At 57.6% G+C, this 26,937-nt stretch overlaps 1 protein-coding gene across 18 annotated transcripts in view; it reads left to right on the top strand.

Annotated features, from left to right (window-relative positions):
• The first annotated feature begins 993 nt into the window (after positions 1-993).
• Positions 994-26,937, top strand: part of MACF1 (microtubule actin crosslinking factor 1) — a 137,325-nt gene continuing 111,381 nt past the window's right edge. For 15 of the 18 annotated variants that reach the window (XM_071767530.1, XM_071767534.1, XM_071767535.1 and 12 more), the window contains exon 1: positions 994-1,228. In XM_071767530.1, the coding sequence (XP_071623631.1) occupies positions 1,009-1,228 (220 nt within the window). In that variant the 5' untranslated portion in view covers positions 994-1,008. Of the gene's footprint in view, positions 1,229-5,658; positions 5,823-16,108; positions 16,250-26,937 lie in introns of those variants that run through there. The other 3 variants (XM_071767540.1, XM_071767545.1, XM_071767543.1) reach the window with 2 other exon arrangements.

The raw sequence follows: 26,937 nt of genomic DNA on the forward strand, positions 1-26,937 counted from the left end.
CTCCCGCACCTGCTGCACCCCCCGGCAGCTCCAGCCCCCGCAGACCCCCCCAGCCCCTGGCCCTCCCTCTCCCTGGGCACCCACACCCTCCCCCTCCACAGCCGCAGCCCCACACCCGCGGCTTCCCCCAAAACCAGGGCGAGGGCTGAGCCCATCGGTGCAGGCGTCGGGGCTGCCGGAGGGGCCTTTGGGCCACGCTTAATTTTTGCAGCTTTTCACTGAGGGGGGGGGAGAGAGTATGTGAATGACTCATGGAATCCTTTCTCCTTTCCTTTCCATGTTTTTTTGGGTCTCTTTGTTCGTGTTTTTGCTGATTAAACGCTGATCCTAAGGAAAGCCTCAGCGCGATGGAGGCAGCTCCTTTGCATCGGTTGTAGGAGCCTCAGTCATTTCATGGGCATTTTCCCTGGGCAAGCTAGAGGACACAATGAGAATTATTTTAAAATATGTCTCACACGCAAGGTGCTTATTTGCTCAGCGTGTGTACGCGGCACAGCTCCTTCCCTCCCTCCCGGAGCTCTACCATTTTTCCCTTCCATGCTTAACAGGATTTTTAAAGCTGTTCCCACTCGCAGAGAGGGGGGGGGAACCTGCAGGTACAAAGGGCAGTGCCGAGCTGATGGCTGCTGCTTGTACCCAGCACAAAGAAATCGAACCCAAAAGGTTGAACTTCGCTTTGTGGGAGCAAGTCAGGGCTGGGGATGCCAGCGTGAGCTTTGCTGGTGGAGGGATGCCCGTCCTCAGGAGCCCCCAACCAGCAAAAGGGAAACTGAGGCAGGGTTCAGAGTTCTGGGAGGGCCAATTCACCTCATCCAAAGAGGGCTCCTTTAGCACAGGCACCAGGGCAGAGCCATCTGTGGTGGGATGGTGCCTTCTCCATCACCCCCAGTGCCCGTGGCGGGGAAGGGAGCTGAGGTTGGCAGCTTGGAGTCATGTGCCCATTTTCTCCTTCTGCAGGCAGCTGCCCTCGGGGACGTCCTGCCCAGCCTCCTGCCCCTGCCCTGGGCCATGTCGTCCTCCGACGAGGAGACCCTGAGCGAGAGGTCGTGCCGGAGCGAGCGGTCGTGCCGGAGCGAGCGCTCGTACCGCAGCGAGCGCTCGGGCAGCCTCTCCCCTTGTCCCCCCGGGGACACCTTGCCCTGGAATTTACCCCTCCACGAGCAGAGGAAGAGGAAAAGCCAGGACTCGGTGCTGGACCCGGCCGAGAGGGCTGTCGTCAGGGTGGCAGGTAAGGCAGCGCCCTGCTGTGCCGTGGGACCCCCTGAGGAGGGGGAGACGGGGGTCCCCAGGGTGGGGGTTGAGGTGTTCTTGGGTCTCGCAGCTCTTGGGAGCCTGGGGATGGGTGGGATGGAAAGGAGAGGGATGGATGTGGCCTTTGGTGGCCGGGGTGGCAGTTGGGCTCTGTGATGGCTTTGTCCTGGCTGGGCAGGGCTGGAAGCGGGTGGCTCATGCCCTCGGCACGCTGGGGTTAAAGGGATGATTGGGCACCTCTCCGCTGAGCTTGGGTGACATCAAAAAACCTAATTAAGGACTAAATGGCTCCTTCGTGGAACAATGCCCTTGGCCAGACTCCAGGGAGGAATTTGCCCTGCGAGGTTTGTGTGGAGTCCAGGCTGCTCTTTCACCTTCTCTGTGGTCATGGGGGCACCTCAAGGTCCCTGAACTGCTGTGTTAAGGGCGGGGACATTTCCCTGTGTGTCCCCTCACCCGAAGCAGCCCACTGGCTGCTGTCACACCCCGGTAGAAAGGATGGGGATGGGAAGGAGAAACAAAGACAGGGATGGACACACGGTGGCTGATGGCTCCTTCTCCCTGTGCTGGTGGATGGGGCTGGCAGGGACCCCGCTGTGGGACCAGTGAGCAGGGAGGGTGGCAGGGGGATGGAGAAAGGATGGAAAAGCTTCTTTCATGGTGATGGCCCTGGGCCCCGGAGCTGGGATTTGCTTCTTCCTAAGCGGCCATCAGGGGCTTTGATCTGTGGCTGCTGGGGTCTGGCTCCTTCTCCCCGTGCCTCAGGGGCCTTGGGGCTGTGCCGGGGTCCCCTGTTGTGCCCTGGCAGGGCTGTTCCCAGCTGGCACCCCAAGGGAACCCCCAGACCAGGCTTTTGTCTTGATGGTGAAATCATCCATGGGGGGCAACAAGCTCCCGAGGTGCCTGCTCTGCCCTGCCAGCCCCCAGCTGACTGGCAAACCAGTCCCAGCACCGGGCTCTGCACCCTGTCGGGACCCAGACTGGGAGCACTGGGGAGTGAGGAGGACTTTGTGTGTCTGAATTGGGCAGATCCCACCAGGGCAGGAGCAGAGCAGGATGCTGGCTGGCTGCCTCCCCTGCCTGCCCCCCTGCCTGCCCGGTGAGGTGTCTGCAGCCCTGGTGCTGCTCAGGCAGGTTGTGCCATCCCGGCTGATGGGTGTTTCTGGGCAGGAAGAACCAGTTGATTCAAATGATGTTCTCCCAGAGGTGCTGGCTGGGGCTGGGGGAGGCAAATGAGCTGGGTGGGGCCAGCCCTGCCCCAAACGCCAGCACCCCCGAGGCTGGGGGGGTGGTCGGGGGTCCCAGTGGGCTGGCACTGAGCCCCTGCAGCTCCCAAATTTTCATGGAACAGCTCTGCCCCTGCCCCCCCATCCAACCCCCATCCTGCTGGGTGCTGAGCACCCTCCAGGGCCAGCCCCTGCCCTGGCACAGCCATTTCCCTTCGTTGCTCCCCACCTGCCCCGGGATGCAGAGAGATTGTTGTCCCTTGTTGTCACTTGTTGTCACTTGTTGTCACTTGTTGTCACACCGGCTGGAATCAGGCAGTGATGAAAGGTGGAGGGGGGGTGTCACCAAATCCCATCTCCTGCAGATTCCCCATTAAAAATAACCCAGGAGGTGCAGCGAGACGGTGCTGAGCTGGGAAAAGAAAGAGTTGGGAGACAGTTTTGTGTCATCACCAGGTTTGAAAATGAGCTGAAACATCGAATCAGAGCGTTGCATTATTCAGTGGGACCACCTGCAGCACACCCGTGTCCCTCCTTGCCGTGGGGCTGGGGACAAGGGACAGGGGTGGGATGTGTCCCGAGCTGACACCTCGTGGGGTCCCTTGGGGAAGGAAATGGGGCTCAGTTTCCTGGGACCCCCAAGAAGGGCAGAGGGGACCCAACCCAGTGGTGAGGATGAGGCGTGGGCATTGTGTAGGGCCAGGGAGCTCTGTCCTGTCCCCAGCCATGGACCTCAGCAGGAGCGTTGTCACCTTGGCACTGGGGACACAAAGGGACTTGGGCTGCTCTTCCTTCTTGTTCATGGGGTCTCTGCATCCCTTTTGGCCATCAGGGCCAAGAACAGGAGGACGTGGCCATGCCCAGGGAGGGGATGTGCCAGTGGGGATCATGCAGGAGGTGCCAGCGCTGTGGTGTGGGTGGGCTGGGACACTCTGGTCCCCCCCTTTGGTCCCCCCAGTGCTGGGCCAGGTCCCCAGGAGGCTTCTGGAGCAGTTCCCTGCTTTGATGCCATCTCCCTGGAAGGCGTCAGCATGGGGGAGGCAGGGGGGGAGTGGGACAAGGGGGGGGTCAGTGTCCAGCCCTCGGCACTGTGGTGCTCGGTCTCGCTCCAGCAGCTTGGCAGAGGGGGACGGTGGTGGCTGGAGGGGGGGGACAGACAGTGGCAGGGGGGAACTTTTGGAAGAAAAGTCTCTTTCATCCTAAACCTGTTTGTGCTTGGCCCCGCGGGGGGTCACGGTTTACTGGGGGGGCCAAACCAGGGGTGAGTGTGCAGGGTGACAGGAGAGGCGTCGTGGGGCTTTCCCTTGTGCTTGGTCCCTTTCAAAGAGCTCCTGGGAATCCTTTGTCACCCGGGGTGCTGGCAGGGACAGCCTTGGCTCAGCGTGGGGACACGGGCCCCGTCCATGGGGACATGGGAACAAACCTCCTCATTCTCCTCTGCTGGGAGGGAGCAGCAAAACCCCCTCGGAGGGGTCTGGGCAGGTTTGGAGCCGCTGTCCCCACACCGAGGAGGAATTAATCAGTGCCAGGACATTTTTTTTGAGGGGGTCAGCTGGGGGTTGGCAGCTCAGGCACCTCCACAGGACTCAGTGTCCCTCTGTCCCTCTTGGTGGCCCCGGGATGGCCAGCATGGCAACGGGCACAAAGGCCTCTTGGCCACAAGGCCACCACAGTTTCCCACCCTCTTCCTCTCTAAGGCGATGCCGGGGGTGCAGCCAGCACCTTATTAATTACTTTTCCTAATTAAAACCCCAGGGTGAAGGGGACACGGCACCCAAGCCAGGGGGAACCCCCCAAGCAAGGGGGGTGCAGGAGGATGCTGGTGGTTGGCACTGGGGGGGATGTGGGGTGCAGAACCCCAGCACCCCCTGGACTTTGTGGGTTGTGTTTGGGTTTTTTTTTTTCTTGGGGGGTGGAGGGGGAGGTCCTGGGTGCTGGTGGGGAGACACCGGGTGTCTGGGCTTTTCTCGTTGCCATGGTTACCCAGCTGGCGGAGCCTGGCCCTGCGGTTGCCATGGGAACGGTGCAGCCAGGGGGAAAAAGCAACATCTTGTGAGGGCCAAAAAGGGCCGGGATTTACCCCAAAGGGGCTGGATCTGGATTTCAGGTCACGGTGAGGGGGGGCCCTGATCCTGGGGGGCCGGGGGTGTCCCCTGCCTTGGGCTCTGCCCCCAGCCCCACCTTCCCACGGGGTTTGTCCCTGGCCCCTCTGTGCCCCTTGCTGGTGTCCCCCCCCACCCCAAAGCCCCCCCCACTGGGATGCACTGGGGTGCAGCACGGAGTTCACTGGGAGGTGACGACCTTCCTGCACTGGGATGCACTGGGATGTGGCACTCTTGTCTCTCTGGGATGCACTGGGATGGACTGGGATGTACTGGGATGTACCACTGTGGGCTCTTTGGGATGTACTGGGATGTACTGGGACGTACTGGGACATACCACTGTGAGCTCACTGGGATGCACTGGGATGTACTGGTACATACCACTGTGAGCTCACTGGGATGCACTGGGATGGACTGGGATGGACTGCTATGAGCTCATTGGGATGCACTGGGATGTACTGGGATGTTCCTGGACATACCACTATGAGCTCACTTGGATGCACTGGGGTGTACTGGGATGTACTGGGACATACCACTGTGACCTCACTGGGATGTACTGGGATGTACTGGGATGTACCACTATGGGCTCACTGGGATGCACTGGGATGTACTGGGATGCACTGGGATGTACCGCTATGAGCTCACTGGGATGCACTGGGATGCACTGGGATGCACTGGGATGTAGTGGGATGTACCACTATGGGCTCACTGGGATGCACTGGGGCACAGTGGTCTGTAGAGCTTTGTGTGCACTGGGGGTCGCTGGGGTCCCTCCCGGTGTCCCTGCCCGGTGTCCCCCTCCGCTGCCCCCCCTGTCCCCGGGGCTGTCCCCACGCCACCGCCAGGGGTCGCATGGCGGCCGGGGCGCGTGTCAGGGGGCGTGTCCTTTCCCTCGAGGGGCGTGGCCTAATGGCGCGCACGCGGGCGATGGGCGTGTCCGTCCGCCGGAGGGGGCGGAGCCTCCCCGAATAGGGCGTGGCCTAAGGCGTGCCCGGCGGCGATAGGCGGGGCCGGCGGCGGGTGGGCGGGGTCAGGCGCGGTGGGCGGGGCGGCGGGCGGGCGGCGGCGCGAGCGGAAGCGGCCCTGTGGCAGAGCGGCCCTGCCCGCGCCGGCAGCAGCACCGGGGCCGCGGGGCACAAAGGGGCCGCCATGGCCGGGTACGTACCGGGGCTGCTCCCGGCCAACCACAGCCAGGAGATAGAGTTCGTCCAGGCCTATGAGGACGTGCTGGAACGTTATAAAGGTACCGCCACCCCGTGGGATTCGTTTGTAGGGCCTGGAGTTAAGCCACCCCCGCCGAGGCTCAGCCGGTGCTGTCCCGGTGTTCGTGGCGGGGGTTCTGGGGCCTTCTCTGTCCCCTCTCTGGTTGGGGTGGTTGGGGTGTGTGTCTTGGTGTGCGTGGGGGGGCGAGGTGTGAGCGTCTCTGGTGTTCCCAGCGTGGGATGCCTGCGGTCCCCGTGTCCCCGTGTGAGGTGGCTGTGGCCCTGGGGTCCCCTACCTGAGGTTCTTGGGGTCCCTGCGTCCCCGTCACGGGGTACTGGGGGCCCTGGGGTTCCCTGAGTGGGGTTCCCGGGCTCCGCGTGTCCTTGTGTTCCCAGCGTGGGACGCGTGGGGTCCCCGTGTGCCCTGGGTGGGCTGCCCAGGGGTTCAGAGGCTTTGTGTTGGGGGGTTGGGTTCTTGGGGTCTCTGTGTTCCTTTCGTGGCCTGTCTTGAGCCCTGGTGCTCCCTGTGTGGGGTGCCCAAGGGTTGAGTGGACCTGGTGTCCCCTCTGTGGGGTGCCTGGGGGCTGAGTGTCCCTTATGGGTTTCTCAGAGTCCTGGGGTCCCTGTGTTGCCCATATGGGGTGTCCAGGGGCTCAGTGTCTCTGTGTAGCCTTCCCAGTGTCCTACATCCCCTGCCTGGGGTTTCTGAGGGTGTCTGGGGTGCCCAGGGTCTTGGTGTCCTCAGGTGGGGTGCCTGGCATCCCAGCACCCCCCTCCCTGCTTGGGACACCCCAACATCCATCATCCCCGTACCCTTATCCTGGGGGGGGGGGCACAGGGTACATGGGGACCCCCTGTCCCCACTCAGGCTGCTCTGGTGTCCCCATACACCCCATGGGGCCTGGCTCTGCCTCCTTGACCCATACCCAGGGAGACCCAGGAGGGTCCAAGAGCTGGTGGAGCCCCCCAGGCCCCGGTGTCGGCAGCTGTGCCGGTACCAGCAGTGAGTGTGCAGTTTTGATGGCAGTGCCTTGTCTCTGGGAGTTTTGTGCTTTTCCAGCATTACTATTTTTTTTTTTTCCTTTTTTTTTTTTTTTTTTTCCCCCTTTGCTGCAGAGACAGTCTTGTCTTGGAGCCCAGATTTCGGCCCCACAGGGCTCCTGGGGCTCCTTTAGCAGCCAAAGCTCTTTAAGATGCTGATGGCCGAGTCGAGAGGAGCCAGGAGCTCGCAGCTCCCGTTTCCTTTTCCTTTCTGCCTGTGGAGAAAAGGGAATCATGGATTCCCCAGCTCCCCCGATTCAGGGGGTGCTACTCAAACCTCCCCGAGGTGGGAGAACCACGTAGCCTGGCTCTGCTTTCACGGGGAGCAGGGGATAAAAGAAGCCTCTTTGGGTGCCTTGGAAAAGGCTCTGGATAACGTGACTCGGGCTCGCCCCGAGTGCTTGGCAAACTTTTTATTCCTGTAAAACCTCTTTGATGTCATCGGGTGCGAGCGTGGAGACGCGGAGGAAACGGTGCAGAGGGTGCCAGTGGTGGAAAAGCTGCTGTTTGCCTTGGTTTTGCTTTGTTTCAAAAAGGAAAATGAAATTACTGTGTCTGTCCGGGTTGGTCCAGCTGGAGAACCACCAGGCTGGGTTCCCCCTTGCCCACCTCTGTGCTCTGGATCTCATTCCCTTGGCCAGGCTCCCCTGGGGTTTTTTAGGGGATGCTGAATTTCTGCACCAGGTTATGGTAGAAAGCTGGGAGTCACTTGGAAATACCCTGCTGGGTGCTGTTTGTTCTTGTTTGTGATGGAGGGAAATGAGTGTTTATACTATATAAAAGCTTTCTTTCGCTTTCAACCCCTTCCCAGCTCCCCACTGGTCCTGGGATGTCCCACTTGTGCTGTGAGAGTCTCCAGTTTTGGTTTTTGGACTCCCAAATGGACATGTTGTCTCCTCAGCTTGTCTCTTCCCTGCTTTCTCCCACTGCAGCTCCTCTAAACAGTTTGGTTTTTCCTATCCAGAGCAAGTTTTCCCCTGGTTCATCCCCTCCCCCTCTTAATCCTGCAAAAAATTTCACTGAAATGTGACTGCTGGGGGCAGAGCCATTTGAGGGGACCCATGGGGTCTGTGTCCAGCTCCTGGTGGCCACCCCAAACCTGTCACACCCAGGGCTTGGCAGTGCTGGCACCAGTTTGTGCCATCGGAGGGCAAGGAGGACGTTTGGTGCTGCTGAAGCCAGGGCTGCAGATGCCTCCCTGCATTTCTCTGAGACAGCACTGCCTGATTTCTAAGAAAATAACCTAAAAAATCCCAATCTGAGCAGCTGGACCTCTGCCATTGAGCAAGCCAGGGCAGGTCTAGGGGTGAGGAGGTGGGTGGCACAGGAAGGGTCCCAGAGCTGCCCCTCCTGCCTTTCCCTCCCAGCAGGGGTTAACCTGACAGCAGATCTCCTGATTTGGGTTGGGTTTTTTTGTTGTTTGGTTGGTTTGTTTTTTTTCTTTCATGATAAAAACACCCACCACAGGCAGAGGAGAGCTGAGCTGTCTGAGCAGAGCCAGGGTGCAGGGTAGGTGTGCTGCAGTGTGGGTGCTGGCTGGGGTGTTCCTGCTCCCAGGCACACAGCAGCAGGAGGAGGAGGAAAAGGAGGAGGAGGAGGAGGTTTGCATCAGCACCATGAGCTGGCGTGGGTGCTGCAGGGGCACCCAATGTCCCTGCTCCCAGCAGGCATGGCCCCAAGGGGATGGGGGTCCTGGGGGGCTGTAGGCTTGTATGGCTCCTTTTGGCTGCTGCCAGCTTTTGGGGTGGGGGCACAGCACCCTCTGGGTTGTGCTGTCTCAAACTGAGCTCAGCTGGAAGGTCTCCAGCACCCAGACCTTCCTCAGTCCAGCCCAGTTGAAAGCCAGTGGGCCAGTTTCCCAGGGCTACCATGGGTGGCTTCCAGCCCCAGTTGCCTCCTCGTTTGGCTGGTGGTGCCATGGCACGTGCCAGGACATTGGGTGACAGCAGAGCTTTTGGGGACCCTTCTGGACACTGCCACCACAGCAACCCCCCTCTCAGAGGGGTCTGGGCCAGAAGAGAAACCCCAGTCCATCCTCCCACGGGTTCACAAGACACCGAGTGGGGCTCAGCACCCCCGGGGGGCTCTCTGTACCCGTGCTGTGTCCCCTTAGCATGTTTTGGGGGGACACTGACCCTCACGGGACCCTCGGGAGGGCTGGAGCATGGGGACACCCGGCAGTGCAAGGGTGCAGGCAGGGCTGCTGAGCCTCAAGCAGAGCATGGGTCACCTTTCCCTGCTCAGAGCACTGTAAACATTAACTAATCAATCCCAGTGAAATCCTTTCTTTATGATAATTAACTCTTTTTTGGGATGAGGAGTAGAAGCGTGGAGCTGGGGTGTCCAAGAAGCCTTTTCCCACCCCTGATGCCATCTCTGCCTCCTCTGTGGTGCCTGGCAGGTGGCCTGGCTTGTTTGGACTGAGACAGCATGGGATGGCTTGTCACCTTGTCACCTAACCTGACTCTGTTAGGGAGGGGACAACCTCCCCAGGGACTGGAGGAGTCCCCAGGGTAGGCAGAAGAGGTGTGGGACCCTCATGTAAATGAACCAGAGCATGCTGGACTCCTTCTTGTGGCACAGGAGGGGTGGGCAGCAGTCTTGGCCATGCCCATCTGTGAAGAAACTATTTATTTTTTATTTTTTTTTCCCTCCCTTCTGCTGTAAGAAGTACAACTGGAGGTCTGGAAGTGTCTGGACTCCATCACTGGGGTCTCAGAGCTTGCAGACCCCTTGCTGTGGGTGCCTGGTTGCTGCAGCTGAGTGGCTGTGCCAGCTGGGTGGCACATCCTGGTGCTGGGGTTTCATCCTGCAGGGATAAACATCTCTCCTGGGTGGTGCTGAGTGGGCTGCACGAGGCCTCTGTGGTCTGTGAGAGCTCTGATGGGACTGGTGACATGGTGGTGACTCCTCACTGCGGGAGAGGAAGCTCTTCTTCCTCTTCATTGCCTGGGAGGAGGGGTGGCTGAGTGCTGCCAAGAGTCCCTGGCTTGGGGACACTGGGCTGGAAGCCATCAGATCCCATCCTCAGCCTGATTAGTGCTGGGTTTGGGGGATGCACATGGAATTTGCTGTTTTCCCTGGTACTGGGAGGGGAAGCAGAAACTGAGGGGTGCTGAAGAAGGCAGTGGGAGCCTTTTGCTGCCCTGGGGCATCCCAGATCCGGGTGTCCAAGGTGGGGCCTGAGCATGTGGTGCTGTTGTGTTGTTGTTTGTTTTGCCCAACAGTGAAATTAAATTGGTTTTTCAGGTGAGAGGATCCACCCCACCTCACCCACCCAGCCCAGTGCTGCCTTCCCAATGGAGTCATCACCATCCCAGTGCCTCCCGGGCGGGGCTCGCCAGGCATGGTGGCACATTCCTCCCCCCTGCCCCATCCTGCTTCACATTTAATCCATGTGCTTCTGGTCACAGAATCATAGAATCAGCTGGGTTGGAAAGGACCTCTGAGATAATCAGATTCAACCCTTGATCCACTCGCCCTTTGGTTCCCAGCCCATGGCACTCAGTGCCACATCCAGGCTCTTTTTAAAAACCTCCAGGGATGGAGAATCCACCCCTTCCCTGGGCAGCCCATTCCAATGGCTGAGCACCCTCTCTGGAAAGAATTTTTTCCTAATATCCAACCTAAATCTCCCCTGGCAGAGCTTAAGCCAATGGCCTCTTGTCTTACTGAGAGCTGCATGGGAGAAGATCCCAACCCCCCCTGGCTCCAACCTCCTTTCAGGGAGTTGTAGAGAGTGATGAGGTCTCCCCTGAGCCTCCTCTTCTCCAGACTAAAAGAGAGAAAAAAGAGGTCCAGAGAGAAAAGCCCCCCAGGGTGGGGGGGAGGTTGGGTCAGGAGGTGACCTCGTGCGTGGTGGCCACATCCGTGGCTCCGTGCTGGAAAGCTTTGATCTCCTTTCAGCCACCAGCTCACCACCAAGCTGAGGGTTGGGAAAGGACTCTCCCTGTTCCCTCTCCTCCTCTGTCTGTGTGCATTCCCCTCACAGCCTTTTCCTTCCTTCCCTGCTCATGCTTCGGGGACAGACTGGAGTCTTTGACCTCCATCTCCTGGTTTCTGGCCAACCTCCTTTCGAGGCTCGTCTTGCTTCTGTCAGCTAAGTTTAGACTGCTCTGGACATACCATGGCTGATGCCAGCAGCATGAAACCTCCCAAAAGGAAGTAGAAAAAAAAAAAAAAAGGTTTTATTTAAATTTCAAGTGTCATAACACCGTTGTTTGAATACCAGGGTGGTAAGTCCCTTTTGTAGGCACTTAAACAGATGAATCAAACTGTGAAAGCAGCAAGGGATTTCAGTTTTCAGCTTCTCCTGTCTTGGTGAGGGGGGAGAAGCTGCACTGGAGCTCAAGGTGGATGTGAAGAAGATGCTTTGTGCCAGGATAAAGCCATTTTTTGCTCTGTTTCTCCTGCACGGGGCTGTGTCTTGCCCTGGGCTGGGACCAGTGTGGGGCAGCTGGGAGGATGGGGCAGAGCTGGGAAGAGGTGCAGCTCCTTAGCCAGGAAAGCCCTGAAAGGAAGATTTTGAGGGATGCTTTGATCCCATCCAAGGCTAAGGCTGAGCCAGGTGGGTCCTGGAGAGCAGGGCTGGCAGCTCAGGTGGGATTTGTGACCTCTCAGCCCTCAGCATTGCAGCAGCTCCTTGGAGGAGAGTGACCGGGGCGGTGTCAGTTTGAATCCATCGCTCCTCCAGGAAGGAGCACGACTGTATCCTCATTAATATTCCCTAAGGATGGTTTCCATGAGCAGCCTCTGCTGTTTGCCTGTGTCAGGGGAGCGTGGGCAGGGCAGGCAGATGCCTGGGGCAGGCTCTGCTCAGCCTGGGAGGCACAGAGAGCACAGGGGACAGCAGTGTGTCCTCCTCAAGGTGGGACCAAACTCCCTGAGCTCCACTCCAGCCCTTCCCCGCTCCTCTCTGCTGCTCGGCCCTACCCAGGGTGTTGCTGCCTCAGGAAGCTCAGCACCGTGGATGGATCCTGGTGCTGCCAGTAGAGTTTTCCAGGCTGGATGAGGCAATCCCTGCCCGCAGGGTGAGGCGGTGCAGCGGTGGGTGTGATGGGACGGGGACACCAGCTCTGAGCACAGCGGTGGTGGGAGCCCTCATTTCTGGGGCTGGTGGTGGTCACCACCCTTGTTGTGCCCCCCTGCTCAGCCCAGTGGTGCAGAGACAGCTTTTGTGGGTCCGTGGGCAGCACTTACAAGGCAGCTCCTCCTTGCACCCCAACCGGTTGCTCGCACCTTTCCCATCCCGGCGGAGGCTGCGGGTGGGGTGGGAACTGGAGGAGCTGCTGCTGGGTGGCAGTGGGAGAGCAGGGGGTGGAGGCAGGGTGCCAATCACCCTGCCATGGGGACAGAGTGGCTTCCTGGCAGCTCTTGCTGGTGCTGGCCCCCTGCCTGGGCAGCCCTTGTCCTGCATCCTAAGCACCAGGCTTGCAGCACCCTGCTGGATGCTGACCTCCAGCTTCCCCTCCTCTTTCCAGATGCTCTTTCTCCAGGCACACTGGAAGCTCCAGATTTAACATCTCAGCACTGCCCTCATCCAGGGAGGGGGAACTGGGCCCACTGCTGAGGTTTGGGGGTGTTCAAAGAGCCTTCAGCTTGGAGAGGGGAACCAGCATAGCAGTATTTGCAAATCATGGATGATACTTGTATTAATAATTTAGGAGGTTTCATTTCCAAGCTCATGTCGTGGGTTTTTGTGTGTCTGGATGGATCCCACCTGGCTTGGGGCTGGGTAGGGGGATCTTCCAGCACTGGCTTCCCAAGGAGGAGGAGGTGTGTGGCAGGGCTGGGAGGCTGATGATGGGATTTGGTGTGTGTCTGGCTGCAGACATGGTAAAACAAGTCCTGGGATGTGATCTGAGATGCGTGCCCTGGCTCTGGGTCAGATAAGCCCAGTGATTCCTGGAAGGGGGAAAGTGAGAAGGGCTGTTGGGCAAGATGGTTTGGGAGATTTTGGGTGAGAGGCAGGATGCTGATTCCAGCAGGATGGGCCTGGGCTCCCTCTTGTCTTGTTGGAGCAGTCTTTGTGACTCTGGATCCATCAGTACCTGGGAGATGGGTTGGTTTGCCATGAGCATCTCCTGTTGGTGCCTGCTCCCTGCTGCCACGACCTCACAGCCCCACTGCCCCCCTCACCCTGTTTATCAGCAGTCTGGACCGGTGTGTTCAGGGTGTTTGTCTGGGCCCTGCCAGGCACAGTCACGTTTTTTTTTTGTTGTTTCCTTGTCCCTGACATGCTGCATTTCCATTTTTCATTTCCTGTTTGACCTCGTTTCCCTCCGGCGAGGCTGAGCCTGTGCCTGTCTCCTTCCAGCAGCCCCTGCTTTCTCTCCCCTCCCACCCAGCATTTTTTACCCATGCTGGGGAAGTTTTGCCAGCCTCCCACGCATGATGGGTGCTGTATTTTTTCACCTCTCCAACACCTGTGTGGGTCTCCTTTCTCAGCCTCTGCTCTTGAGCTCTGCTGGGGCTCCATTCCCTCCCTGGAGCTCTGTCGGAACCTCTGTCTGGGTCAAGGACAGAGCCAACCCTGCCCTGTTCTGCTCCCATCCTGCTCCCAACCCCTTGCTGCCTCTGCTCCTGCCCAGCCACGGAGCTGCATCCCAGCAGGGTGTTTGTGCTGACTTTAGGTCCTGCCAGAGACGGGTGCACCTTTTCTTTTTTGGTTTTTATTAATCACCGTTCAGGTCCGTGTTGGCCTTTCAGAAGTGCTTTTGCCAGCAGCTTATTTTTTCCCTGCAGGAAACTGTATACAAGGGCTCCCGTGGCTGGGAGGTTTGCCTTGACCTTGGGCAGTTTTGCTACAAGAGCTGTCCTGGTAAAACTATCCAGCAGGAGCAGCTCCTGCTCCTCCGGAGTGGGGCCATGCTGGCTGTCCCACACTGCGCATGCTGCCGGCAGCTGCCCCTCCACCTAATTAGCATTAATTAGTAGCCCCTTCAAGTACCAGTTGATAGGAGGATGGCTATGAGTGATGCTGGGGACAGCTGGTGTGGCTGTGGTCACCGCCGTGTCCCGGCTGGGGCTCACTGGGGTGGTGATGATGCAACCCTGTGGGGAAGGGACTCCTAAAATAAATGTATCCCACCCCCAGGGTTTGCTCTCCCCCCCTCGTGTGGGTCCCACATCCACGCCCTGGCTCTGCCAACATCCTTGGTTATGGTTTGAAGGACGTGGGGAAGTGGGGAAGGGCTGTGTTGTCCCCTTCTGTCCCCCCAGTCAGTGAGTGAAGCCCCCGATGGGGGTGATGCAGGCGGCTGCAGATGCCCCACGTGGAGATATTTCATCCCCTGCAGCTGGTTGGGATGTTTCACGTGCTTGCTGGGGAGGGCAGTTGCTGGGCTGGGAGATGCTGGGATTCCTTGGCTGTCCTGGGAGCTGGGGGGTCCTACTGGCTCCCCCCCGGCCCCAGTGGGCTGGTGGAGCCAGCTGGAGCCCTGGGAATGTCTGGTGTCCCTGGTGTCCCCATTCCCAGTGAGGAGAGGGAGCCAGGATCCTTGTGGATAGGGTCTGGGGGCATCCAGGCTGTTTCCCTTCACCCCTGTGGGACAGGAGAAGGGAAGGGCCTTTTTCCCCATCACCAAGGGGCCTGGGGGAGTCTGGCAGGTGCTGGGGGGCCTTCTCACACCCCTGACATGCTTTGGTGTTTGGTGGCAGGAGGGGGAGCACCAGACCCCTCACAAGTCTGGGGTTACCCTTGTCACCCTGGGGGTACCAAGCCATGGTGGGTGTTGGAGGGGCCAGGGCCCACCCAGAGCAGCTGTGTCTCCCTCCTGCTGTAATTTTGGAGCAGTTCCCTGCTTGACATCTCCAGGGCTGTCCCAGCAGTGTCTGGTTTGCTGGGAAGGAAAGGATGGAGATAAATAAACAACCCCCCCTTGCACTGGGCTGGTCCTTGCTTTCTTCTCGCAGCCCCTTTGTCAGCAAGAAGCAGGGTTGGTTTTTTTCTTTGTTTTCTTTTTTTTTTTTTCTCCTTCGGAGGAAAATTCCATTGTGCTATTTTTAGTGGTGACAACTTGGCTTCTCCCAACAACTTCATTCTGCTCCCGGCAGGGATGGGGGGATGTCTGAGGGATCAGTGTGCTGGCAGGGAAGGGGTTGCCATCTCCTGCTGCCCATCATCCACCTCCTGCTCCCATCCCAAATCATTGCCAGGGTCCACCTTGACCAAACTCATGGCCCCTCACCAGTGATGGGATCAGCTCCTTGGGTGCCTGCTCTGGGTGCTGCAGACCCACGTGTCCCCCAGGACTTGGGCAGCTCCCTTCAATGGCAGCAGGTCCTCTGGGTGTCACCTCCATCCCACCCAGACCCCGATGGGGCAGTGCAGAGGGATCTGGTGTAATTGGAGCTCAGGGGGACACTTGCTCCTGGTTCCCCTTCGGAGCTCCCAGAGGGGTTTTGGCTCCTGGGCAGGCAGCTGTCAGGGGCACAGGCAGCAACTGGCCCGTGGGGTTTGCTCTGCTCACAAAGGAAAGTGATACTCCAGTGTCTGTCTGTCCCCAGAGATGTCTGTCTGTCCCCAGAGCTGCAGAGGAGCCGGGCCCTGTGTCCCCCCTCTGGGGTCTCTTGGATGAACAAACTCATTTTATTCATGGTTTTGGGGATGATGTGTTGCCATGGGATGCTGCTTGCTCTGGGGATGGGTGCTGCTGCTGTTATTTCTGATTTGATTTGACAGAAGTACTGGGATGTGCCCAGTGGACATTGGTCCTGCTGAAGGACACTGATGAGTGAGGGGGTTCTTGGATCCTCATGGGTCACACCAGGCTGGTTCCTGCTCCCAAAAATTCCTTTAAAACAAGTAGATCTCCTTTTTGTCTTTGACAGCACCTCTCTTACAAGCATGGGGTGAGTGGGGGAACAAAGGCAGGAGGGACATGGCCCTGCCTGCTTCTGGATCTTTTCCCCAGCACATTATGGGAATTTCTTGGTGGTTTCTCCCAGGTTGGTGGCCTGGTGTCAGAGCCACCAGACTGGCATTGCTCTGCCACTGACTGCATTTTCCCCTGTCCTCTGCCTCCAAGTCTTAAACCTTGTTGGTTTATTTTATTTTTTTTTTTTTCCCTTCCCCTCCCAATTCTCTCAAACATGCTCCTTGCTGGAAATATCCCCAGGATATACAATCCCTGAAGCCTCCTGCGTGGAGGAGGGGGATTCTGGGGTGGTGTGGGGCACTTGCTGGACTCATATGCAAAACAGGGGGGTGGCCTCAGCCAGGGGAGGTTTTAATGTCCTTCATCAAATAAGGAAACGCGAGGACTGGGCTTGCAGTGGTCAAAGGGCAACGGCGACGGAACGGTGACGGTGGTTGGGGCTTGTGGGCACCCTGATGCCCTCCAGCTGAGGAGCAGGGTGATCTGGGCTTGAGAAATGAACCTGGAGAAGTACAAGAAGTTCCTGGATGGACTCGGCACCCTGAAAGGTATTTCTGAGCCTCCACGGTACGGATGTGCCACGGGCAGGGAGCTTGAGCTGCTCCTCCCCGGGCTCCAGCAGGGTCCCACCATCTGCTGTCGATCGGTGATCGAGGCAAATCAAGTCCCACCGGGAGGTTGAGGAGACTCTGGTTTCCCATGGAGGCAGCCAGAGGGGTGGTGCTTTCCATGGCTCCGCTTCACTTCCCTCTTTTGTCTTTTACTTGGATTTCTAGCCCTGTGTCTGGGCACAAAGCGAGAGCTGGGGCAGCGGCTGACCCAGCCCCATACGTAATGCGGGGAAGCAGGGGAAGCTGCTTTGCAAATAACAACTGGAAAAGAAATTGAGCTCAAAATCCTGCTAAAAGGAGAGGAGCTGGCTGCTGTTCCAACAGCTCAGGCATGGATGCAGGTCCAGTGAGGGGTTTTCCCCCAGCTTGGGTCCCACCAGCCGTGGTGTGGATCCCACCAGCCGTGGGTGCACAGTGGCACCTGGGTGCGGATTGGTGCTTTTTTTTTTTTCCCCCCCACCTTCCTTTCTTTCCAGACCTCATTCCCGATGCTCTGCCCTCTCTTGCCTCGATGTCTGTCCCTGGAGAGCAAGCTCTGACACCCGATCGTGCTGGGCCAGCCCCTGGCAGATGGCTGGATGCTGGCGGCCGTTGTCCCCGCCGCAGCCGGCAGCGAGCCCGGGGTGCAGGGGCAGCAGGAGAGCAGCTCGGTTTCCTGGTGCTCTGGCTGCAGCAGGAGAGGCTTCCATTGGATTTTTTTCCTCCCCTTTTTTCCTTCCTTTCTTTCTTCCCCTCCCTCCTGTCAGAGGAGCTTTCTTCACTCTTAAAACTCCCAGCCAGCTGCAATTGGGATTTGCCTGCTAGGAGGAAAGCAGAAGGCATCTGGGATGCCATCACCTGTCATTTAACAGCACCTCTTGTGACTCGCCCCTTCTTACAGCCCAGCCCTGGCACGGTTGGGCTTCTCCAGCTGATCCCACTGGATAACAAAGGTGAATTAATTCAATGTTTAATTTAGCAGAGAGCCAAAGGAGTTGTCACCAGTCGGGCTGGCAACATCCCCACCCTCCCGTGCCGCTGCTGGGGCTGCCATGAAGGGTTAATCCCACAGCTCTGTGCCTGACAGCTGCCCTGAGTTATCGCATCCAGGAGTAATATAATTCACTTTCTTATGCTGGTGGGATGTCCATCATAAATTTTTCCTGAGCCTCATTGCAGCTGGCACTGGGAATCAATGTAAAAGGAACCCTGAGTCGCCGTGTGCCGGCTGGGTGTGCCGTGCTGCTGCCTGGCTTTGTCCTGTGGCCACACTTGTCTCCCCATCTGCACCTCCTTGGGCAGCCAGAGCACAGATGGGTGCCGGGCTTGGGTGCTTGGTTTGGGTGCCAGTGACCCCCTTCTGCATTTTGGGGCTGCTGCTGAAAGCCCAAAGTTTTGGGCCCCGTCTCCAGCTGTGGCTCTGCAAATTCCCCTCCTGCCGGCAAGAGCAAGGTGCAGGGGAGAGGGAATGACATTATTAATGGTGTTTACAAGGTGACTGGCTGCAGGAGCTGATCTGGCAGCCTTCCCTGCTCCAGGTGCTGCCCAGAGCCCTGCTGGGAGTGCTGCCTGCGCCGGCTCCTGCGCTCTTGTGGAATGTGAAATCCCAGATGATGAGTCCCCAAGAAGCCAAATCTGCAGTTTTGGGTCTGTTTTGGTGCCTGTAGCCCAGGCATTGCTGACTTGCTGGTTGTCACCACAGCTGTTTGTAGCTTTGGTTCAGGAATTGGTGCAGGCAGGAGAAAACCGTGGTGAGGGAAGGGGCAGGGAATGCTCGTGGAGGCAAGACAGCTCTTTTGGCACAGCCACCCCTTTCACACCACTGGGGTGTTTCCTGTGGTATCTGAGCATAGACATGGTGGTTATGGTTAGCTCTGCCGTGCTCCCCCTCGACATGGTGATGGCTGGGCTGTGCTTTGGCATTTGTGGTGTAGCTCAGCATGCTCTTAGTGCTGTTAGCAGCCCCAGCCAGCCTGCTCTTGAGCTGCGGGGCTGGACAAAGCTGGAGAAGGTTTTATTGCTGGAGAGGTTTCTTTTCCCCTCACCCCAACCCCCCACCCCCTATCTCTGTTCATCTCCCCGGGGAGATGGAGGCAGCAGCGGATATTGGAGCTGGGAGCATTTCATATGTAAATGTCTGTGTGCAAGTCCAGGCCCCTGACCCCCGGCGTCGTGCCAGCATCCATCGCTGTCAGCCCTGCCGGGTCCAGCCCGAGACCTTGGAGAACATCCCGGTGCCCTGGGCCCGTATGGCTGGGATGAAATCAGGGGACCCTTCTGGATCCCCCCTCTACGCCAGGCACAAAGGATGCTGCTCTGGGATGGACCCTGCCCCGGTGGGTTTGGGGTCACCCAGACTTTCCGCACCGTCGCCATCTCGGGTTTCCCAGTGCCACAACCCTGAGGTGGTGAGAAGCTTGAGGTCGGCTCAGGAAACCCATTTGATTATAAATTTATTGCTGGGTTAATTTTACCGGTGGGCAGGAGGATGGCTGGTTTCACTTAATGAGGAATTCATTGTTTACTTGGCAGCCAGATAAAATCCAGCATCTTTTCGGCCTTCTCCCGTGCGTGCTGGCTAATCTCCTGGCTCCATCTGACCTTGTCGTGCCATGTGTTTTCCCCAGGGAAATTGGGCTCAGATTTTCCTCTTGGCCAGGCAGCTGCCCGTGGGTCCGTGCTGGTTCCTACCACCCAATTCTGCTGGCTTTTTGCTAGTGAAAAAAGAGGATTTTTTTTTTTTTTTTTTTTTCTGGTGGGGAGCACAGGGAGATCTGAGCAGGAGGCAGCAGCAGCATCTGCCCTGGTGTGTATGGTGGGGCTGGTGCTGGAGTTGTCAGCTTGTCGCTGTTTGCTTTCATCCCAGCACGTGATGGTTTTCCCCAGGAGCACCCGAGCAGCCCTCCCAAGGTGGCTGAGCATGATAAGAGGTTCGGGGCCACCATCTGCCCTGCCCAGCTCGGGTGGAGGCCCCACTGGCTTTCGGTTCCTCCGGCGCGCGGCTCTCCCGGCCCCGTCTCCCACTGGACAGGGAGGAGAACATGGATGGTTTCTCCCAAGGGAGGGTGGGTGCTTCTCCTCCAACATAGCCATCCAACAGGGTGTCCTCTGGAGAGCGTGACCGGCCGGAGGGACTCCTAGTCCTGTGGATTCCTGATGATTTGCAGGTCTCCCGCCAGAGTCTTGTGGTGCTAGAGGTGGTTTTTGCTCCTGAAAGGTTCAGCTGAGCTCTGCTAAGAGCATCTGATGGGCTTGGGCCAGGCTGATGAAATCCAGCAGATCTGGGGCTTAAATGCAGTCATGCAGAGTAATGTTAGCAACCACCTTGTTTAATTTCTTTTTTAATGGGGATTAAGTTTCTCAGTGGGACACTGAGTCTCTAGGGAACAGAAGTTTCAGGCTCCTGCCTTCCTCTCTTTGGTTTGTTGGTTTTTTTTTTATTTTTAATCCCAAATTCCTCTCTGCTGCATGCTAAGGCTGGCCCGGAGCTGGTGGCAGCACCTGGGATGAAGCATCACTTCAGAGCATGGTGCAAACCATGAGTAAAGCCCATGAGGCAATGCCAGGCAAGCAAGCATGGGAAGACTGGGACCAGATGGGAGCTTGAGGTGCCCTGTTCCCCATCCCTGTCTTCCTCAGGGTGCTGGGACCCCCATCTCCCGTCGAAGGGTGCTGGGGCTGGCTGGTGGAGCAGGCTCTGCCTCTTCTTCACGTGCCTCCTGCCCGGCACTAATCAGGTTTCACACTGCTTATTTTGGGACATCTAATGAGATCAGGGCTCAAGGTTGCCTGCCTGCCCTCCATTTGCAGGGGAAAACAGGCAAATCAGTTGCTTCTGCCTACATTTCTAAGAGAGGGTTTTGCACTCCTGGCCTGAGCGGGCTAGGGACTGGCAGGTCCACCAGCTCTCCTCATGTTTGCAGTATGGTGATTCTGGTCAGCCCCTGGGCTGCCTTACAGGACACAACTTGGTGGGGTGTGTGTGTGAAGGCATCAAAAACGAGGAACCCAGCTTCCTAAAAGCACCTTGGGGTGCACACTGGGCTGCAAGAGCTCCCTTTGCCTTTTCTCCCTGTGCTGTTTCGCATCGCGCTTTGCAGGGAGTGGGACCGGGGGCTCCAGAGCTGGGAGCATGGCTGTGCTGGGGGGTACAGCTCAGTCAGGGGGTACAGCTCAGTCACGGGGATCCAACCCTGCTGCCTCCCCTCACATCTCAAGCTGCTGCCTGGAGCCTGAGCAAACAGAGCACCCAAGCCCTCCCCAAACAAAGCGCGGCCAGTTCCCACCAGCCCAACGTTTTCCTATTCCTCCTGCTGCCAAGCAGCCTTTGGTTTGGCGTTGGAATAACAAGCCTCTCTGCGGAGACACCGGGCCTTTTGTTAGGCAGGAGAAAAGGAGTTTTGATGCTGGCAATCCCTCCGCCCCCGGCTTTCCTGCTCCCGGAGCTGCCGCTGTGGGAAGTGCAGAGCGTGGCCTTGAGCCGCCGATGCCCATCCCGGCTCTGCCGGCTCCTTGCAGCTCCCCGGGCTCGGCTGTGCTGGGGTGCAGCTCTGCACCCCCCCCAACTGATCTCCTCCTCCAAGTGGAGTTGAGCCTGGGACTTCATTCATTTAGGGGATTTTCCCTAGGATTTGAGGCATTTAATGGAGTGGATGAAGGATTCAGTGGGTGAAGGGCTTGGGTTGCTCTCCAGCGCTGGGCTCTGCCGGGGCTCTCAACAAATCTTGTGGTGGGACTTTTTTGCTGTGTGTTTTTGGTTTGGGGTTGTTTTTTTTTTTTTTCGTTTTGTTTTGGTTTTGCGTGGTTTCTGTCTGCTGAGGTGCCGGCAGGGTGTGCTGGGAACGCCGAGGGTGTTTACTCAGCAGCAGAGGTGGTGGCTCTGTGGAGGTGTGTGGCGTTGTCCCTGTGGCCGGAGGGGCAGGGAGGGACCCAGAGATGGCATCGCCTTCTTCCTCCTCCTCCTTCTCCTCCCCCAGCCTGGGAAAGATGCCACCTTGCCTGTGTCAGCACAGGCCCCTGGAGAGCGTGCAGACGTGTGAGTCCTCTCACACAAGTGTGTGATCAAACCTTCCTCCACACCTAAAGCTGGGATGGTGCTGCTCCCTCCCAAAAAGCAGGAGTGTTTTCTTCCAGGAGCCCATTGCTCTTTCTCTCCCTGTGGATCCTCCTCAGTTCCAGCACACACTTTCTCTGTGTGGATTGGGAGCTGCCTTTGCTGCTTGGCTGTCTGTCTTCCAACAGTGCTTTAATTTCTAACATGGTTTAGTTGGCATGGGGGTGTTGGGCCGATGGCTGGGCTTAATGATCTCGGAATTATTCTCCAACTTTAATGATTCTATGCAGGTTGTCCCCATCCCCTGCTCTTTCCTTGCAGGGTGATGCCACCAAGTTGATGCCAGCTCAGTGAGGTTCGGTGCTTTCCCGGAACCCGGGTTGCTTGGCCAGGAGTTTTATAGCATCATTTAATGAGCAAGCACGGTGTGGCTGTCTGCCAGCATCCTCAGAGGGGGTGACGAACCAGGGGAGGTTTCTGAGAAGTGGGAAGCGATGAAATAATGCCTGAACCGCTGCGTCAGCAAAAACCTGAGGGCCTCAGCAGTCAGCTGCGTGGATTGATGGTGGTTTTTAACACTGGGAAAGAAGGAGTGAGATCACCCCGGCCACCTCTCCAGTGTGATGTCCCTGGTTTCCTGCTGAGAGGGAGGGTTCAAAAGCCCGACTGGTGCTGGAGGGGGTCTGAGTGAGACATGTCTAGGATGGCACCACATGCAGGTGGCTTAGCAAAGCCTCTGGCTTTGGGTCTGAGAATCTGCTGGGGTCCATGTTGTGGGAGAGGAGGTGATCTTGGGTCATTTTGGGGACACACAGAGGAGGACAAGTTGGGGGGCAGCTGGACTGGCTGCACTGATGGCTGTAGATATCCTGGGGAAAGGTGCTGAATCTGGGGCACCAGAAAGTAAACCCCACCCAGGAGAGGAGGCTGGAGCTCCACAGTGGTGCCCTGGGGACATCAGCTGCTCCTTCCTTCAGGAACTGTGGGATTGGGGTGAGCACACCTCCCCTCTGCTGCTGCCAAGGGAAGCAGTCACCTTCTGGGTTGTTTTGTAGTTTCTTGAGGTCCTTCTGGTGTCTCCATCCATCCCATCTGAGTCTGTCTCAAGTTGGGATGTCGCATTCCTGTAGACTCTGAAAAGTGGTTGTGTGCTGGGGGGATTCCTACCAGAGTTAACCCTGAGCCATGCTGCTGAGGAAAGATTGAGCTTTGTGCAGGTGGCAGTCCAGGGCAGCTCTTTTGCAGAATGAAAGCCATCAGGAATGATGTTTGCTTCCAGCCTTACCTCAAACCATCTTAATGTTTTCCCTCTATGTCCCAGCAATGAGGTGATCCTTGGGGTCCTGTCCCGTGTCCCCACCACTACCCAAAGCAGCATTGGATGTGGGGTGGCAGTTCTGCCATGGGAAGGGAAGTCCTTTTTTTTTTTTTTTTTTTTAGCTATAATTCTTATTTTGGTGCCCAGACGTCTGCTGGAAGGGGGAACATCACCAGAATTATCATCACCACTTCCTTTCGCTGGTTCCTCAGAACTTCCTATAGGCAGTTGTCGGGGTCTGAGGCTCCTTCTGTGCAGCCTCTCCCCTCATCCCTTGATTTGCTACGTCCAGCTGACCTTTGGCAGTGTGAGCAGCTCCTCTGCTGAGAGGTTTGTGGTTAAATATTTGTCTGTGCTGCTCTATGGGTGCAGGTGTTGGTCTGGGGGATGGCCCTGGGGCTGCCCCAGGTCTTACGGGTAAGCTCAGCTTGAGTTCCCCTGCAAACATGTGGGGTGACAACGGGGCACTTGGGTCTTCAGATACTTCTCCCAAGCCAAAATCCCTATTTGTACAGAAAACAGTGTTGGGGAGGTTGGTTTTCCAGGTCCACAAAGAGGAATGCTTGGGAGGTTTCTTAGTCCTCATTTTTTTTCAGCCCTTTTTTCATCCCTGCAGTTCAGCAGCGACACCGAAGGTACCAAGATGGGGACCCTGCGGACTTTTTCACCCCATCCTTCCCGGCAGCTCCACGGCTGCTCCGGGGTGACGAAAGCCAGAAGGAAAGGTTTTAATGTGGGGAATGTGCCTGCTCTGCCAGGAGCTGGAGGCAGGCAGGCAGGGCCCGGCGTCGGGGCCCGGCGGATGGCGAGGGGATGGGCGGCTCTGCCCGCACACGCACGGGCGGGTGATTCACCGGGATAGGGGAGAGGAGGAGGAGAAGGAGAAGAGGGCGTTGAGTCGAAGCGGAGGAGCTCGTCCCACAGGGATGTGCTGGGCAGTGCTGGAAGCCACCACCTGCCTCTGTTCCACCTTGTTTTTCAATAGCTGGGATCATAAGAAACGTCATCTTTGTTCTTGCTGCTCTTTTCCCAGGGTGGAGCGAGCCCCCGCGCCCCGGCAGGGTCCTGCCCGTGCTTGCCGGCACCTGGGGGTGCTCTCAGTAGTCAGGGACGTGGTGTTCTGAACCCTCTGTCTGTCCATCCCTAGCTGTGTTTCCTGTTGTTGGAAAGAGTTGTGCGTTGCTGTGGGTTTGGCCAAACTGCCCCAAGCAGGGGGAGAAGCTGTGGGCCAGGAGATGATGACCCTGGATCAGTTTTAGGGGCACAGTGGATTTTCTTGCCCACTCTGTCCACCATCCAACCCCAGTGGAGGCCAGAGCCAGCCAGGCTCCTCGCCCTCTGATGTGGTGGGTGTCTGCTGTCCACCTGGGGCATCCCTGATCCAGAAATCCAGTGTTTCCTTCCCTTTCCCCTCCTCAGTCACTGCCATAGGTGACCGAGATTTGCCCTTAAAGCTCCAGCAAAGAAGGAAAAAACAGCAGCAAGGGAGAGGAAGCCCGGCAGGAAGCTCTGGCTCCTGTACTGTGGTCATGAGTTTGTGTGTGCTCAGCACTGCTGTCAGGCTCTTTTCCACTCTGTGAGGAGCAAGGAGTCCCCTGTCCAGCATGGGGTGACCTTGCTGCAGAGCAACCCCAACTGTGAGACCCCTCTAGGTCCCCTGGTGCTCTCGTGACCGCTTCCACGTCCAATGCCCTCCATTGGGTGGAGGGGGGGACTTTAGGGGGCTTGGCTGGGGGTACTGGTGAGGACCCCCCACTGTCCTGGGCACAGCAGAGCCCTGGAGGGATGCTTTACTAAAGTTGAGTGGCACCGGGTGCCAGCTTTGGCTGCCATCACCATCTGATGTCACCCGTTTTGGTGTTTCCACAGTGCCACCTGGCTGCCACCTCCCTGGCCTTGGGGACTCGTGTCCCTGGCCTGAGCCCCTGGGGTTTCAGCTGCCTCCTAGGAGGCCACAGCACCCAGGAGACAGAGTAGGATCCTGGTGGCATCTCCCACCCCCATGCCAAGGTGCTCTCACCTCCTGAGCAGTGCTGGGGAAGCCTGGGCCGTGCCCAGCTCCATCCTCGGTCATATAAGGAGATGCTGGAGCTGGAGAGGCTGAGCATTACTCACCGGGGAGGCACATGATGGGGGAGGGGATCAGCCCCACAAAACACTTGGCTGAAGCCAGGGGTGACTCAGCTCCGGGTGAGAGGCACGACTGGAGCTGGGGGGGGCCAGGGAAGCCAGTGTCCCCAGAGCTGTCTTGTGGGGTACCACAAATCCTGGGGGGGGGGCAACGGGGTGCTGAGGGGGGGCCAGGAAATGGCCTCAGAAATGTCCTTTGGGGTGCCCCAAAACTCAGGCAGGGGGCTCAGGGGGACTGGGGCAGCCCAGTGTCCCTGCAGACATCCCATGGGGTACCCCAAAACCTGGGCACAGGGTACTTGGGGAGGAGGCAGCGGTGGGGGTGACACCGTGGTGAGTGATGCACAGGGATGAAGATGCTGCTCGGGGCACTCAGTGAGGCAGGAGGAGTCAGGCAAGGGGGGTGAGAACTCAGCCTCTCTGCTCCCCAAATTCCTGAGCAGGCAGGAGGCACGTGTCATCTCCCCACCCCTTTCCTTTCTGGGCTTGAGGTGAAGTCAAAGCTGAAAAAGCTGCCTTGCAAGGGGCTAAAATGAGCTGTTTGTGTTTTGGGTGTGAGGGGTGGTTTCTATGGCAGGGTGGAGGAGAGCAGGAGGGGGATAGTGGCTGCATCCAGGCCTGGGAATCCTCCAAAACCCCAATGGGTCACCCCAAACCCCACTGTTGGCTCCCTGCCCCTCGGGTCTCCCTCTGGCTGGGCTGCAGCCAGTATCAGCTTCCTGCAGTTGCAAGTTGTATTTATATATGTAAAAATAGATGTTATTCATATATATATGTGTTTATGCATATACAAAATACATATATTTATATCTGATTATAGCTATTTAAAGTGTTTATCTTGCCCAAAGGCTTGTCCTTCTGGAGCAGCTGGCAGTGCTCTCTGTGTTCTATCAACTCTCCTGCATGGGCAGCACCCGGGAAGCACAGGAGCAGTGGAGCCCCCCATGGGTGCCACCAGGATGAGGAAAACCAGCTCCTGCTTCCAAGAGTCTTTTCTACCAGCACAACCCAGCCTCATCCAGCCACGGCAGCTATTTGCCCCACTCAGGATGGACCATGGGCCCATTTATGGTGGCCTCGTGCCTGCTGGCAAGTCATTGCTCCTGCAGCTCTTCCTCTGCCTTAACAGAAAGCAGATTGCTTTGCATGCAAACTATGCTGGGGGATTTTTCATTCCATCAGAGCTGAAGCTTTGGAAAATATATTGCAACAGCACTGAGCCCTGGGGTAACTCTGTTTTGTGTCACTCATCTCATTAGCCTGAACGATGTTTGAGAGGTCCCCCATGGAGCCATGTGATGTTTGAGTCTCCCATGTTTTGCTCCATGTGATTTTCTTTCTGGGCCTGATCAGCTTGTGATTGTTGGATTTGGTGTTATAAATATAATGTAAATCTCTGTTTGCATCTGGGTGACACCCCAGAGCTCAGGTGTTTTCAAGGCCAGGTTGGATGGTACTTGGAGCAACGTGGTGTAGTGGGAGGTGTCCCTGACCATGGCAGGGTGTTGGATCTAGGTGATCATTATGGTTCCTTCCAACCCAAACCAGTCTGGGATTCACCATCCCAGTGCTGCCAGATTGTGGCCAGTCCAGTTCTGGCCATGTGTGACTCTGAAGCACAAGCTGGGCTGAGGTTTTGCAGGTCTGGAACCCACAACTGGGACATGCTGTCCCTCCTCACCCTCACAGCTTCCCCCTTCACCACCGAGCAGGACAGAGCACTCTTGGTTGAGCCCTACTGGGAAGGTTAAGACAAAAAAATGAGAATTTAATTCATGACAACTTTATATCTAAGAGCAAGTTTCTTCCCCCAGGAGCTGGTGTGGGGGGGAAACACAGCACAGAACGTGCTCTCAGAGCAAACCAGGCTTTGGGAACAGCCTCCACCTGCTTGGCTTGTGGTCACAGTGGCAAAAGGGCTGGGATGTAACTGCTGGGCTGTGGCAGGGCTTAGGGGCTCTCAGTTTCCTTGTGCCCTTTCTGAGCCTCTGCTGCCACAAACGGTTCTGAAAAGAAGTGAAACTCCCAAAGTAACACTGAGCATGGTGCTGACCCTTAATGAATGGGGCTGGGGTTGGGCTGCAGAGTCTCATGGTGCCCAAGTCTTGATGTGCAAGACTGTGGTGCTGGTGGCACTGGGCTGCA

Source organism: Heliangelus exortis, chromosome 24 (assembly GCF_036169615.1).
Source record: "Heliangelus exortis chromosome 24, bHelExo1.hap1, whole genome shotgun sequence".
Classification (NCBI taxonomy): Eukaryota; Metazoa; Chordata; class Aves; order Apodiformes; family Trochilidae; genus Heliangelus; species Heliangelus exortis.